This window comes from Symphalangus syndactylus, chromosome 12 (genome assembly GCF_028878055.3).
Source record: "Symphalangus syndactylus isolate Jambi chromosome 12, NHGRI_mSymSyn1-v2.1_pri, whole genome shotgun sequence".
NCBI lineage: Eukaryota > Metazoa > Chordata > Mammalia > Primates > Hylobatidae > Symphalangus > Symphalangus syndactylus.
In genome coordinates, this window is record NC_072441.2 from 146,037,569 (window position 1) to 146,053,718 (window position 16,150).

The 16,150-nt window shown below is 48.3% G+C and overlaps 2 protein-coding genes across 11 annotated transcripts in view; one reads left to right on the plus strand and one right to left on the minus strand.

Moving 5' to 3' along the window:
- The first annotated feature begins 345 nt into the window (after positions 1-345).
- FABP3 (fatty acid binding protein 3) overlaps positions 346-16,150 on the plus strand; it is a 29,916-nt gene continuing 14,111 nt past the window's right edge. Inside the window, exons 1-4 of one of the 5 annotated variants that reach the window (XM_055255509.2) lie at positions 346-1,112; positions 4,806-4,978; positions 6,864-6,965; positions 8,408-8,700. In XM_055255509.2, coding sequence (XP_055111484.1) covers positions 1,040-1,112; positions 4,806-4,978; positions 6,864-6,965; positions 8,408-8,461 — 402 coding nt within the window. In that variant the 5' untranslated portion in view covers positions 346-1,039 and the 3' untranslated portion in view covers positions 8,462-8,700. Of the gene's footprint in view, positions 1,113-4,772; positions 4,979-6,863; positions 6,966-8,407; positions 8,701-12,003; positions 12,178-14,362; positions 14,467-16,150 lie in introns of those variants that run through there. The other 4 variants (XM_063628000.1, XM_055255508.2, XM_063628001.1 and 1 more) reach the window with 4 other exon arrangements.
- The window catches only part of ZCCHC17 (zinc finger CCHC-type containing 17), a 69,498-nt gene continuing 62,769 nt past the window's right edge, over positions 9,422-16,150 (minus strand). For all 6 annotated transcript variants that reach the window (XM_055255500.1, XM_055255497.1, XM_055255496.2 and 3 more), the window contains one exon: positions 9,422-10,318. In XM_055255500.1, coding sequence (XP_055111475.1) covers positions 10,129-10,318 — 190 coding nt within the window. In that variant the 3' untranslated portion in view covers positions 9,422-10,128. The remainder of the gene's footprint in view (positions 10,319-16,150) is intronic.

The window sequence follows — 16,150 nt, forward strand, 5'->3', positions numbered from 1 at the left end:
CACCGCACAACAGGCTCTCGAAAGGAGGCAGCAAATTACCCAAAAGTGCAGGCGGCTTGCTAGTGTGCACAGGTCAAAGAAAGGGCGGCAGGTGGGGAAGGCAGCCGTGGGCCTTGAAGAGAATTTCTGAAGGAGGGGAGCTAGGAACGACCTGAGCTAAAGCTCGGAGCTGTGAGAAGAAACCGGAAAAGCCCGGAGCACTTGCAGGGGCGGGTGGGGAGCTGGATGGTGGGGTGGGGTGGGGTGGGGTGGGGAGGGAGGAGGGCCAGCAGGAGACATTCCGCAGGGAGGGGCAAGCACGTGTGAGGCGGGCGGGGCGCGAAGGGTCAGGCTTTTGCTCAAAACAGGCGGAGGACAAGGTCAGCTCAGCCGCAGACCGAGCCCCTGGTGACTGTCTCCGCCACCAGGCAGTGAGAGTGAAGGGAGAGCGCGAGCTCTGAAGCCCGCTAGACTAAGCTTGCAATCTGAGCTCCATTCACCCCCTCCCATTTCTTGAGACCTTGTCAGTTCCCCTCTGAGCCTCGGGCTCTTCACTTGTAAAACGAGGACAGATGCCGGAAGTCAACCAGAGCTTTCCCCGGCGTGGGCACCAGCTCAAGGGCGTTTTGCTTTTCTAGTCTCATCTCTGCTCTGACCCCAAGCTCAAAGAGGGACTGGGGGACGGAAGATATCCATGGCATGCGCCCTAGCTCTCGGGCTGGTGTCGGCTGCTTCCTTCTCAGATTCCAGAGTGCCTAGGGGCCAGGAAAGGGAGAAGGTCTTGCCAGCCTGGGGTAGGGACTCGGGGGCCAGGCACTGGCGCTGACGCAGGCAAGCAGGGCGCCACTGGCTGGTCCCCACCCACCTCTGTGGGTTGGGGGATGGGCGGACCAGCCCCTCCTGGGTGAGCCCTAGCCTGGGGCTTCCTATTTCGGGAGCCGGGGGCGTGGGCCACGTCTCCTCATGTGATGCGAGGGCTATTTAAAGCGGCAGCCCGGGCAGGGAGCCGCCGTCGGAGCCTGCTCTCTCGTAGCTTCTCTCAGCCTAGCCCAGCATCACTATGGTGGACGCTTTCCTGGGCACCTGGAAGCTAGTGGACAGCAAGAATTTCGATGACTACATGAAGTCACTCGGTGAGCAAGCCGCGGGGCTCAGGATGCTGGCTTGGGGACGGGCTGGTGGCGTGCCCCACGCAGCACTCCTGCCACATCCCTCCTGGTTAAGACTGGGGAATAGGGGAGCGGGGAGATGGCAGCCTGGCCTAGAGCAGGTGGGGCCTGTTCGGAGGGGGCACTGGTGGTCCAAATTTGGTTAGAGACCAAGGTAGGGAGGTGGAGGAAGGAGGCAGCTGTATGGGAGGCTCTTTCCAGGAAGAGGGATATATGATTTCGAGGTAGGAGGAGGGTTTCGATAAAGAACACTCATCACAGGAAGGGGAGTCTAGCTAGGGAAGAAAAAGAACAGGGGCATGGGTAGTTTAGAAATTGGAGGAGACTGAACCCAGAAAGGGAATGGGGCAGCTAGGGAGTGTACTATGTATGACCTTAAACAAGTAGAAAATACCTAGGAGGAAAAAGATTAGTGGGGAAAAAACCGTGGATCAGTGAATCAGATATAAGAAGGACGTAAGACAGGAACCTGCATTAAGCAGCAATCCCCATCTCTCCATGTTGGATTAGGGAAGAGAATTCTTGCTGGAGATGCCCTTTCTCACCAGCCAGTCTGACCTTGTCCTGCAGTCTATGTATCCAGGCCTTCATCACTGTCTGTGAGCCTCATGGTAGGGTGGGGCAAGAGGCCCATGATCAGCTGGGCCTTTCCTGCAACCCAAGGCTCACCTATTTGTGTGAGGGGTAGGCAGAGAAAGCCATTGGACTTCTGATGTGCAGTAGAGGGTCCCAAGGCAAGGTCAAGACCTGGGAGGGAGGATCACTGGTTTAGCAGGATGTGGAGAACTGCTGTGGTGTTGGGATGGAGAAGAATAAGGATTCAAACAATCTTACAGGTGATGAACTTGGAGATTCCCATAACATCTAGTTCAACAGGGAAACTGAAACCGGAGAGTAGAAATGTATTATAACAATTCCACGACAGAGCCAATATGAAAACCTAAGGTTTCTAGATCTGTAACCCACAGCTCTTCCCACTACCCTACAGGCCCTGGGATTGGGAAGAAAAGTAGGAACTGCTTAGCTAATGATTGACCTCAGCCCTTCTTATACTGCTTTGGGCTTAGACGGAGAGGTCAAAGCTCTCAACAGCCCCTACCCTATCTTGGGCACTATGCCCAGTAATTCCAGGTAGGCAGTCATTCTTAGAGGAGCACCCCCCAGCCCCCACAAACACAGCCCAGCAGCTACTGGGAAGTTGGAATGCCCAGATTTAGTTCCTCCTTCCAAAGCTGGGCCAGAGCTGAGTCTTGAACTGAGCTGCAACAACTTTACCATTCTTGCTCCCTTATTCTGCCACAAGTTGGGTCGGCCGGCTGGTCTCCCTGAAGTCCTGTTATCTTTCAGCAGCTTATGGTAACGCAGCCTGCGCTAACGCAGCCTGCATTCTTATCACAGGAATGGAAAGCCTGGGAAAATACCCTCCTCAGCTCTCAATAAATAGTGCTGGCTTCATTTTTTTTTTTTTTTTTTTTTTTTGAGACGAAGTCTCGCTCTGTCACCCAGCCTGGAGTGCAGTGGCGCAATCTCGGCTCACTGCAAGCTCCGCCTCCCGGGCTCACGCCATTCTCCTGCCTCAGCCTCCCGTGTAGCTGGGACTACAGGTGCCCGCCAACGCGCCCGGCTTATTTTTGTATTTTTAGTAGAGACAGGGTTTCACCGTGGTCTCGATCTCCTGACCTCGTGATCCGCCCGCCTCGGCCTCCCAAAGTGCTGGGATTACAGGTGTGAGCCACCACGCCCAGCCAAAGTGCTGGCTTCATTTCTAAGTAGAACCCAGATCTCCCTGAGTCTCCTAAATTCTGTCAGCTCAATATTCTTAGTTTCTCTTGGTTCAGACCCTCACTCATCCCGCAGTGGCTTCCTTTTCAAACACTCCATACCTCTGGGTAGGTCCTAAGTGAACAGAGCTCCCAGTGCCGTGACAAGGTCCTGCTCTGTGCAGGGGAGTGTGATTGGCCTGACTCATCCTGATAGCAAGGGGGAATGTCAAGTTCCTCACTGGCCAAGCAAGGGTGGGCTGACAGCATAATGGCAGAGGCAGCCCCTGCCCGTCCTGCTGTAGACCTAGGGCTCTCAAGGGGCAAAGGGGTCCCATCTAGTACCAGTGACCACAGGCACAACTGCTGGCCTGGATTGAGTATGTGCTGGGCAGAATCGCCCAGTGAAAACAGTCAACAGTTTTGGAGCCTAGATTCAAATCTATGTCAGTAGTTTATTTGAATTTAGACAAGACACTTCACTCTCTTCATTATAAACTGGGGATAATCTACGCTTCAAGGCTGTTACAAGCATTAAGTAAAACAACCCATGTAGGGCATGTGCAGAGTACTTAGCTTCCAGCAAGCACTATGTAGCCAGGTACATTTGGAGACTTTACACACACCACCTCACTACACTGGGCTGCCTCCTGCCTCATATTTGCCTTGGGGGACAGCTCAGCGTTAAGCTGCTGCGGGGAGAGGGGGCAGTCATGATTAGTTCTTTGTTCTTTACTTGCTTGCAGGACACTTAGGACTTTGCCCAGTACCCAAGGAAGCCATGATTGGGTCAGGAAAAGTCTCTGTAGAGCCTTAGACTGGGAGTCAGGAGAGAGGTTTGAGTCTAACTCATTGTTGCTACCGCTTTAGGCTCCTCCTTAATCTGTACAATAGGACAAATACTTTCTAACTCCTAGATCATAGATAACGGGCTTTGAAAATGATGGGTTGCCATATATAAGGGACAAGAGCACTAACACTTCTTAGTTTCAGGGTAAAAACTTCCAAAGTTGGAAAACTCTTATGCCTAAGGCTTTGGAAGGGAAACTCTATGTTTCTCTTCTTTCCTCAGCCTTATTCCTAAGGCTTTGAGAGCTTTTCAGGTGCCCTGGAAGGCAGCCTTATGTTCCAACCTTGTGAGGGAGTATAGCTGAGCACTTAAGTAAGCTCTGGAGTCAGAGAGTTCTGGGCTTCAATCTCAGATTTGTGACCCTGGGCTTTACCTGTTTTTGCATCTGTAACGTGGAAACAGTCTTCAGAGGAACAGGAAGAACTAAAGGAGATAACATGTACAGTGCTTACTACACAAAAAGCTCATAGTACTTAACAGTAGCTTTTTTTTTTTTTTTTTTGAGATGGAATCTCACTCTGTCGGCCAGGCTGGAGTACAGTGGCACAATCTCGACTCACTGCAACCTCCACCTCCTAGGTTCAAGCAATTCTCAGCCTCAGCCTCCTGAGTAGCTGGGATTACAGGCACATACCACCACATCTGGCTAATTTTTTGTATTTTTAGTAGAGACGGGGTTTCACCATATTGGCCAGGCTGGTCTTGAACTCCTGGCCTCATGTGATCCGCCTGCCTTGGCCTCCCAAAGTATTGTGATTACAGGCATGAACCACCACACTCAGCCCAATAGTAGCTTGTTCTAATCCCAGCTCTGCCACTGACTTGCTATGACACCGCTGTTCCTTAAGTATCTCATCTAATGGGATCAGTAATCTGTGTTCACCAAACAGAACTAAGGGCAAGACTGAATTTTAAAATTCCCATGCAAAGGCTTTGAAAGATACGTCCTCCACTTCTCCATACCCAGGCCTGAGTTATTCACTGAGTTTCTCGTACACTGCTTCTCTACCCCAGCTCGTATACTCATAACCTTCCCCCTACCCTCAGGTGTGGGTTTTGCTACCAGGCAGGTGGCCAGCATGACCAAGCCTACCACAATCATCGAAAAGAATGGGGACATTCTCACCGTAAAAACACACAGCACCTTCAAGAACACAGAGATCAGCTTTAAGCTGGGGGTGGAGTTCGATGAGACAACAGCAGATGACAGGAAGGTCAAGGTAAGTCAGGGAAACGGGTGGGGAATGGAGAGTGCTGAGATTCTTTTTAAAAGAGAATAGGCTGGTAGTCTTGGCTCCCTGGTATTGCACCCTGAGGGGCAGACTATCTTGGGGAATTTAAATGAAACAAGGTTCATAAAGCCTGTGTAGTGCTAGAATGCCGCTGATGCTACACGTCAGTTCTGTCCTCTTGTTTTCTTCCCGCCCTTCTTGGGATTCACCTATTATCTGCCTCGGAATGGGCAGCACAGAGCCAGGATGTTCTTCTGACCTCAGTATCTACTCCAGCTCCAGCTGGGTGACCCCGTGCAAGGTATGCAGTAGCTCTAGGTTTCTTTCCCCTTCCATAGACAGCAGAGTTATGTGGCCATGGCTGTGACCTGAAGTGCTTTAGGAATGATGCCCAGAAGTCAGGGCCCTCCACTGACTGAGGTCATCGTGGCCTCCAGCAGCAAAAAAGGCAGCCAGAAACAAGAAGCACCTACTCAGATGCCGCTTCAACTTCTAACTCCCAGACATGGCCAATGACCCTGACAAACTATTTCCGATGTTGCCAGATGACAGGCAGGAAGAGCTATGTTCCGTGATAGGGCATTCACCTTGTCATGAATGTGTTTGCAATGTCTTCCCACCAAGCCTCAGCCCCTCTTCCCAGGGTTCTATCATCCTGCAGTGGCTGTCTTGGCAGCTTGCCTCAGCCTTCCAGGCCAGGCATGGGAGCGAGAGAACTTAGGGGCTTTGACCTCTATAGGATGTCCCTATAGCAGTGTTCTATCATGACACTATCACTCAGCCCCATCAGCTGTTTCCTCTTCCTCATAGCTGTCCCCAGAAAGAACAGGATCACACAGGTGGCTGGCAGCAGAGCTGGGGATGGTGCCCAAAATGGCAGTCTACCTTGGATAAAGGGGGCTGCCCCACCACATGCTCCTACCTCCTTGGACTTGCCTACTTTTTCAAGGGGCAAGAACCCCAATTAAACACAATAGCCCCCTGGAATGCCTAAGGCAAAAGTATCTACTCTGAGTAGGCAAAAAAAACTAGGGGAATGAGAACAAGGAGTAAGCTAAGGATAAAAAAGAGCACACTAAGAGACAGGCCTCATACTCCTTCTCACCTGAACAACACACAGAACCTTCTCGGATTCTCCTACTGAACCACCTTGCTCATCAGGATCCCTTAGCCTGGCCTCGTGGCCCCCAAACTCCTCGGAAAGAGAGACCTGGAAGAGCTGCCAAATGAGAACCAGCTGATATATGTATGCTGGCAGCACCCAGAGCTGAGGAACACTTCAAGGGCATCCAGTCACAGTACTTTGTGGTTGCTGCCCTCTTGCTAAAGAGGTCACATGATGTGGACCAAGAAAAGGTGTAGGAATACAGGGCAGGAAGTCTAATTATCCACTACTTCCTATCACTAAGGGTCTTTTAGACATTATGTGGATTAACCACAAGGCTGGATAAAGATTCTCAGGACTACTCCTCTTCCTCAGTCAGTCTTTCCCAGGGATAGACTAGTAAATCCCACCTGTATCTGAGGGGACCAGGCTATGGGCATCACCTGGAGTACAGATACGTGTCTATCTTGAAGGCTTGTGGTACTTCTCAGAGCCAGGCTCTCTGGCTTCCCCATACTGCCTGCCTCTCCCTCCTTGCCTAATATCTGAAGGCCTTTTCCCTAGCAAGGCAGTAGGGGAGCAGAGGCTGGAGGTGAACTAGATGTCCTGCAGGGCTAGCTGGGAGGTGGATTGCCTGAGCTCTTGTCCTCACACCATCACTAGTTTGGGTCAAAGGCTGTGTCCTCTATGGCCCCAGGGTCCAGAGCCCATCCTGCCTCTCGATTCCTGACTGTGATCACAGCTCAGGCCTCTACCCTCTTTCCACAGTCCATTGTGACACTGGATGGAGGGAAACTTGTTCACCTGCAGAAATGGGACGGGCAAGAGACGACACTTGTGCGGGAGCTAATTGATGGAAAACTCATCCTGGTAAGATGGGCAACTTTGGAGCCATATCTGATTGGTTATTACTACTGCTCTTTCAGCCAAGCCTGTTCTAAAAAGCCAGGTCCTCCCCCGAGAGCCGTAGAAGCTGGGACAAGAGAGTGGTTGTGGGTCAGGGTGGTATCATGTGGGAATTTTCTGTGTAGTGGCTTTGGACTCACACAGGCGGGGACTCAAATCTTACCTTACAGGCTGCATGACTGTGGGAAAATCACCTTCTCCAAGTGCAACTGTAAAATGGGTATTAATAATACCAACTTTGTAGGGCTGATGGGAAGCCTGTAAGAGACAGTGTGTGCACAGCACAAAGCATCACCGATTGAGGACACAGCAGGTGCTCCATGTCCTTTGTTTGCTCTTCCTGTTTCTACCTTGCCTCGCCTCAGGAAGAAGTAGAAAACGGCCAAGTCTGATCGCAGGCCCTCTAGGAGAGGCTCCCACTGCCTATCTCAGCATTCCCTTTCCTCTCCTTCCTAGGACTGCATCGTCACTTGCAGGGACAGGCTCGTGACTGGTGGGGACACTGAATGACAGTACAGTCCTTTCTTCCCCATTCTAGTCCTACCCCATTTTCATGCTTTCTATGTCTGGCCTACTGCAACTACTTGACTACTGCCTGGGTAGGAAGTACCGCAGCCAGGCTGGCAGATCTGTTCAAGCTTGGGGACTTCATTTAGAGAATCTAGCCTTGACTGAATTCCCCCCAGACTCAGGGAGAGCAGCCGACTGTGGATTCTGCCTAACCACAGGACCTCAGATTTTCACCTAGGCATCTTCACTGCACACCTTCTTGGGTCAGCATAACCTGTTAACTGCATTCTTGCACTCATGTGGGACAGGCGTCCCCTTGAAGTTTGGAATGAGGTGCCTAGCTCTGGTGGGGATGTGATATGCAGGACCAAATTCTCAGCGGCAACTGAACTATGGTGAGGTCATGGGTCCGGCTCTATGATGCCAGACTGGATAGTGGGAGGTACAGGGCTCTGGCCCTGGCACTACCCTAAGTTAGGGAAGGATTGGAGTCAGTAGCCAAACACAGTCCTTTCCTGAGTCTCTGGATATTTTTCCTATTTGTCAACTATATGCCAGGCACCATCTTAGACACTAAGGATGAAGGAAGCCAAATGGTGTAAGGGAAGGACACACACTCAGGATCTTGACCAAATTACTTCCTCTCTAAAGGCTCGTTTTTTCCAAATCTCTAAGAATTACAATGCCTGTCTTAAGGATTTGCTGTACATATCAGAAAAAAAATTTATATATATATATACACACACACACACACAAATACACATACACACACACACCTACATATAGCTGGCACATAGTAGGTATTCAAGTGACAATTATCAGGAGGAAGGGAGGGTAGAATGCTCGCAATGGCCTTCCTGGCTCCACCCCCCATCTCACTCTGTCTTTCCTTCCAGACACTCACCCACGGCACTGCAGTTTGCACTCGCACTTATGAGAAAGAGGCATGACCTGACTGCACTGTTGCTGACTATTACTCTGCCAATCGGCTACCCCTCGACTCAGCACCACATTGCCTCATTTATTCCTCTGCATTTTGTACAAATCCACGAATTCTTCTGGCGTCAGGTGCTACTGACCGGGATCCAGTTCCAGTTCCCATGGTGTATGTGGTTTTTTTTTGGTTTGTTTTTTTTTTTTAACTGCACTCATAGGGTGCTCTGAGGTCAATAAAGCAGAGCCAAGGCCACCCAGTTGCCTTTTTGCCTTTGGTAACATAACTCTGGGAGTCTTGGTTTATCCTGTGTGTCAGAGAGTGGGCAGAAATAACTGCCTGAAGGTTACTCATGAAGAAGCACTGGATAGGAGACTGAAATGGACAGTCTCGGAACCTGTTAATCAGCTGATCACCTTACACATCCAATAATAAAACAGCTGTACCTACACTTTGCCTTTACACTGCCCCCCCTCCATGGTCAAATGACCTAGTTCAGTCAGTGAGAGGGCTTCCCCAGGTTTGGCTATTGAACTGTCACTTCAGGCCCATCCTACACTGAAAGCTGTTGGGTCTGGCTGTTCTCTGTGAAATGCTGTAGTCTCTCCCTTTCCAGAATTCAGGTTCAGGGCACAGAACCCAGGCTTGTACCATGGTGGTGGGAGAAAATGACCACTGGCCAAGAGGACTGCTGACCTGTGCACCAGGCTAGTACTCAGGACTACAAATTTTTACTGCTTCTCTAATCAACCCTGAGGGAAGAGGGCATCCGATCATTACAAAAGGGAGGGCTTATAAGTGATCTCCCAAGAAGGCTGTGATCTGCTAGTGCCTTTGGCTCTGTACCTCTGCTGGGCATCTCTCCAAGGTCTAAGGTAACATATTAAATGTTTTTGTCAGCTAATGCAGGCTCAGTGACTTTAAGTCTGTAAGTTACCCAGGAAGAAGGATTATAGGAAAAATAACTTTCAGTAAGTTTAAAACCAAACACATTTCCATTTAGTGACAGGAATTTAAGCAAGGACCTGAAGTAGAATCAACTGATTCACACTGTAGTAAATACAAAGTAGAACAATGATCTTGGCTTCGCTGTCTGGTTCAGTGGTCTGCTGGAATGCAATACACAAGTTAAGTCACACTGCAGACTGTTTTCTAGCTGTGGCCGCTGGATGCCACTTCTAGCACAGTAGAACTATGTTAGGAGGAATGGGAAAAGTGAGCACCACTTCTCACCATGTTCCCCCTCCTGCTGCCAGTCTCTCTCTGCTCCCATGTTGGATGCAGCAGAGATCACCCACCAACTGGCCCAGGACAGACCAATAGGAAGGGTCCAATCACTCTAACTACAGCCAAACTCACCTCCACAACAGTCTCTGTGGCTCTAGCGTGGACTCCTTTACAGGAATCCAGCTCTGGCAGTGGCAGCTGGAGAGGGTAACAGGACCTCCTGCTGAATGGGTGAATGAATGGGTGAGCTGCAGGGTTCACTTGCAAAGGGACCAGGAGTGATAGGGAAACAACAACTCATTCAGGCAGCTGCTTTTGACCTCCAACTCCCAAACCTGCCTGTTGCATGAGGGAAGCCGTCTCCCATGGGAGTGAAGTTAATGGGGTGGGAGGCTGTATTCTCACCATTGAGTCTTTCTAGGAGTCTCAAGGCACAAGGCTCCTAGTTCCTTCCTCTCAACCACCCCCTACATTCTTTCTACTCTCACTCCTTGTGCTTCTTCTTGTGCTTCTTCTTCTTTTTCTTCTTCTTTGCTGCCTTGCTGTCTTTTGATGTGTGCCTTGCCCTCTTGCCTGTATCACTCTCAGAGTCTGAGCTGTCAGAGTCAGATGACTTCCTATCTCTATGTTTCTTTTTCTTCTTCTCCTGAAAAGAAAATTTTAAAAGTCAACATTGTAGGTGTATATTTGCTTTTAACAATCATAGCACATAATCGGCCAGGTGCAGTGGCTCACACCTGTAATCCTAGCACTTTGGGAAGCCGAGGTGGGAGGAATGCTTGAGGCCAGGAGTTCAAGATCAACCTGGCTGACATAGTGAGATCTCATCTCTAAAAAGAGAAAAAAAGAAAAATTATAGCACACGATCAATAGGGGACCACTTAATTTTCTTTTAGACAGTGTCGCTCTGTTGCCCAGGCTAGAGTGCAGTGCAGTGGCACAATCACAGCTCACTGCAACCTCAACCTCTTGGGCTCAAGCAATCCTCCCACCTCAGCCTCCCAAGTAGCTGGGACCACAGGTATGCACCACCACACCCTGCTAATTTTTATGGAGATGGGGCTTCTCCATGTTGCCCAGGCTGGCCTCAAACTCCTAAGCTCAAGCAATCTGCCCACCTCGGCCTCCCGAAGTGCTGGGATTACAGGTGTGAGACACCATGTCCAGCCAACACTTAATAAAGTATAAGACATTGAAAACAATGAAGTAAATCTTTAAGTACCAACAAGAAAAAAATAGCTAAAACATGTTAAGTAAAAGAACCAAGACATAATATGTATTGTAGGTTCCAGTGCGTATAACATATACATGTGTATTTATATATACATGCACATGATATAAAGTGTGTATGTTACACATACTTGTGTATATTTAGTATACACAGAGAACACTGAAAAGGATACATCAAACTGGTAATAAGTGTTACACATTGGGAATGAACTGAATCGGGGAAAGGATATGGGTCTTTCACTTTTTCCTTCAAATACTTCTGTCCAATTTGATTTTTTTTTAAACAAGTATCTTATTACTTTCATTTTTTAAAGTGCAGGATATTAAAGCTGAAAGGGGTCCCTAAAGACTAGCCAGTCTATCTAGAAACAATGACTCACATATCCAAGGTCAAAGAATAGGAGTAAAAGATTTAGAACTCCTGACTCCTATTCTGGTTTCTATTAGATCCTGGTGCCAGGGGAAATAACTGCCATCAAATAAGCCTGTACTTGCTACCCTTGAATATTCATCATCTCTAACTTTATAGCCACCTCACAAGATTATACTCATAAAGAAGAGCTGAGGGCAACCCCCTTTGGGTCCTCTCCCCTTGTATGGGAGCTCTGTTTTCACTCTATTTCACTCTATTAAATCTTGTAACTGCACTCTTCTGGTCCGTGTTTGTTATGGCTTGAGCTGAGCTTTCGCTCGCTGTCCACCACTGCTGTTTTGCCGCCATCGCAGACCGCCGCTGACTTCCATTCTTCTGGATCAGGCAGGGTGTCCGCTGTGCTTCTGATCCAGCGAGGCGCCCATTGCCACTCCCGATCGGGCTAAAGGCTCACCATTGTTCCTGCATGGCTAAGTGCCTGGGTTCATCCTAATCGAGCTGAACACTAGTCACTGGGTTCCACGGTTCTCTTCCATGACCCACAGCTTCTAATAGAGCTGTAACACTCACCGCATGGCCCAAGGTTCCACTCCTTGGAATCCGTGAGGCCAAGAACCCCAGGTCAGAGAACACGAGGCTTGCCACCATCTTGGAAGCTCTGTGAGCAAGGACCCCCGGTAACATTTTGGTGACCACGAAGGGACATCCAAAGTGTTTTTCTCTTCCAGAATCAAAGCTGTAAAACTACAAATCATTCTTCAAATGGAGCCCCAGATGCAGTCCATGACTAAGATCTACCGCGGACCCCTGGACCGGCCTACTAGCCCATGCTCCAGTGTTAATGACATCAAAGGCACCCCTCCCAAGGAAATCTCAACTGCACGACCCCTACTATGCCCCAATTCAGCCGGAAGCAGTTACAGCAGTTGTCAGCCAACCTCCCCAATAGCACTTGGGTTTTCCTGTTGAGAGGGGGGACTGAGAGACAGGACTAGTTGGATTTCCTAGGCCGACTAAGAATCCCTAAGCCTAGCTGGGAAGGTGACCACTTCCACCTTTAAACACGGGGCTTGCAACTTAGCTTACACCCGACCAATCAGATAGTAAGGAGAGCTCACTAAAATGCTAATTAGGCAAAAACAGGAGGTAAAGAAATAGCCAATCATCTGTTGCCTGAGAGCACAGTGGGAAGGACAGTGACCAGGATATAAACCCAGGCATTCGAGCCAGCAATGGCAACCCCCTTTGGGTCCCCTCCCCTTGTATGGGAGCTCTGTTTTCACTCTATTTCACTCTATTAAATCTTGCAACTGCAAAAAAAAAAAAAAAAAAAGAAAGAAAGAAAGAAAGAAAGAAAGAAAAGAGCTGAGAAAGAACTTTCCCAAAACTATACCCACCACACCATGCTACCAAAGTAACAGTACAAACCCATACAAAAGACGAGAGGCAGATTCCCAGGTGTCTAATGGGGCAGTACAAGCAGATTTTAAGCACGGCATAAATCCCTTCTTTGAATTCCAAATACCTATATTGCCTCTGTAAGGTTTCTAAGAAGAGGGAGAAAGTATGGGAGGAGAAAGAGAGCAGAAAAGGATGCCAGCTTCCAACTAGCACCCTCAGAGCTATAAATCTAGCTGAATGATACACCAGGTCTTAGGAACTGGCTGTGAAAAACGGTGGAAAGAACACTGAAGCAGGTGTTAGATAGACCTGGACCTGAGTTCTGGCTCTGCCATTTACTATTCTGCATCCGTGGGCAAGTCATCTGAACTCACTGAGGCCTGTTCCCTTCAAATGTAAACTGGAGATAAGAACAACACCTACTGGCTGGGCACGGTGGCTCATGCCTGTAATCCTAACACTTTGGGAGGCCAAGGCAGGTGGATCATGAGGTCAGGAGATCGAGACCATCCTGGCCAACATGGCGAAACCCCGTCTCTACTAAAAATATAAAAATTAGCCGGGTGTGGTCGCGGGGGCCTGTAGTCCCAGCTACTCAGGAAGCTGAGGTAGGAGGATCACTTGAGCCCGAGAGCTGGAAGTTGCAGTGAGCCATAATCCTGCCACTGCACTCCAGCCTGGCCAACTGAGCAAGACCCTGTCTCAAAAAATAAATAAATAAATAATACCGCCCCCCTCCCCCACAAAAAAAACACCTATGGTGACAAGTTAATGAGATAGTATCTAAGGCTTGGACAAGTTGAAAGCCACTTGTCCCAGATCGCACAGGCACAATTGGGATCTTCATGTAGATCATATGAATGGAAATCTCCTGAGTTTTCCTATATAGCACATGGCCCCTCTTTCTGTTTAGTAACAGGAGGCCTCATGGTATGGTCATTAGAACAACAAATTTTGGAATAAGATAGAATTAAGTTCAAATTCTAGCTCTGCAACTTAACTTATTATGTGGCTCAGAACAAGGGATTTAACTTTTTGGAACCTCAGTTTTCTTTTCAGTAAACTGGAAATAATAAGTACCTATTTCAAAGGATGCTATGAGGTTTAAACAAGATAAGCACCAACTATAGTGCCTGACACATTATAGGCACTTAGTGGGAGCTATATGTATTTTTCTCTCATTAACTCCCAGGATGTTCTGACAGCCTGGCCAAGCGTCTACAGGAGATAAGTCAAAAGTTTTAAGAGGAGATGAAATAACAATTCTTTCTTGGCATCTCCAGTGGAGTAGAGAGAAGGGAACAAAGCTTCTCAGACCCACATTACCAAGCTATAACAACCATGGCTGGGAGGAGCTGAGAGTTGGCAAATCAATAGTTTAGCTATGTTGTTGAACCTTCCTGGATGGCAAGACCATGGAAGTCCATCACAGGATATTATGGGGTCAGGAGCCTCACTGGGTTCTGCCCTTTACATAGGTGAATATCCTGGGAAAGTAAAAATGAAAACACAGAGTCTGGTACCAGTTCCCTGCAAGCCTGGTCCAGCCTGGATAAAGAAGTGAGGAGAGTAATAATACCAGCTTACACCTAAACAGTGCTTTAGTTTATCAAGCTTTTTGCATCCTTATCTTACAATAATAGTCTGTAGAGTCAAAATTCATGAGTTATTATTCCCATTTTACAGATGGAAAAACTGCAACTCAGAAATGTAAAGTGAGTTGACCAAGGCTAAAGCGGCAAAACCACTATACTTTCTAACACAGAGTTTGGCACTATTTCCACTTTCTTCTCTCTCAAAGATGAAGGCTCAGGAGGAGGGAAGATAAAAACAAATCACTAGAGAGTCCTGGCATGCTGGAACATGGACTCTAGCTAGCAAGAAGGGCTCACAGAGATGGCCTTCTCCTAGACCTCAACTGATGCAAAAGCTGTTTTGCAGCCTGAACAAAGACAATCCAATCCTCCTGCACATGGCGTCATTTTCCCTGTGTATCCAGCCTTGAGCTACAGAATAAAAGAACAATCACATCCGAAGTTGTAGTTCGGCCGGTTGCAGTGGCTCATGCCTGTAATCCCAGAACTCTGGGAGGCCAAGGTGGGTGGATCACCTGAGGTCAGGAGGTCGAGACCAGCCTGACCAACATGGAGAAACCCCGTCTCTACTAAAAATACAAAATTAACTGGGCGTGGTGGCACATGCCTGTAATCCCAGCTACTCGGGAGGCTGAGGCAGCAGAATCGCTTGAGCCTGGGAGGCGGAGGTTGCGGTGAGCCGAGATCGTGCCACTGCACTCCAGCCTGGGCAACAAGAGCGAAACTCTGTCTCAAAAAAAAAAAAAACACGCACACACAAAAACAAAATTAGCTGGGCGTGGTGGCACATGCCTGTAATCCCAGCTACTTGGGAGGCTGAGGCAGGAGAATTGCTTGAACCTGGGAGGCAGAGTTTGGGGTGAGCCAAGATTGTGCCATTGCACTCCAGCCTGGGCAACAAGATGGAAACTCCGTCTCAAAAAAAAAAAAAAAAAAAAAAAAAAAGGTTGTAGTTCAAAAGCAAAGTTAGGAGTTGGGGTGGGGGAAGACTGAGAGCCAGAAGATGAACCAAGCTTCTGCTCTCTCAACTTCATTCAAGTGAGAAGGGAAACAGAAGATAATGGGAAAAAAAAAAAAAAAAAGACATGGATTCAAGTATCAGATGGAAATAGAAAATTAAAAATTAAAAAAATTTTAAATGGCATAGGGGTGTGAGCCCATGGCGCAGGTCAAGAGGGGCACTGGAAAGAAGCCACTGCTCAAACATCTCAAAGACTGCTCTCTAGTCTTGCTAGAGCAGCTAGTCTACCCATTTTCACTATAGTTCTGAAACAGGATAGCAGCAGCCCAGTGTGAGAGAAAAACAAAAATAAAAGCAAAAACTAAAAAAAGAGAATATAGCAGTGAATATTTATTGAGTACTTAATTTTCTATTTTATTTATTTACTTATTTTTAGGACGGAGTCTTGCTTTGTCACTCAGGCTGGAGTGCAGTGGTGTGATCTCGACTCACTGCAGCATCTGGCTCCTGGGTTCAGGCAATTCTCCTTGAATTGCTTGTAGTTCCAAGTAGCTGGGACTGCAGGCACATGCCACCACACCCGGCTAAGTTTTGTATATTTTTTTTACTAGAGTCGGGGTTTCACCATGTTAGCCAGGCTGGTCTCAAACTCCTGACCTCAAGTGATCCACCTGCCTCATCCTCCCAAAGTGCTGGGATTACAGGTCTGAGCCACCACACCCAGCCAGTACTTAATTTTCTAAAGGCAGGTGGATCTCTTGAGCCCAGGAGTTCGAGACCAGCCTGGAAAACATAGTGAGACCCTGTCTCTATAAAAACTGACAAACAAAATTACCAGTAACCTCCACATGGCCAAATCTAGTGGTCAATTATTGGGTCTTATTTACTTGGTCAGTCAAGATGGATATAGACCATCTT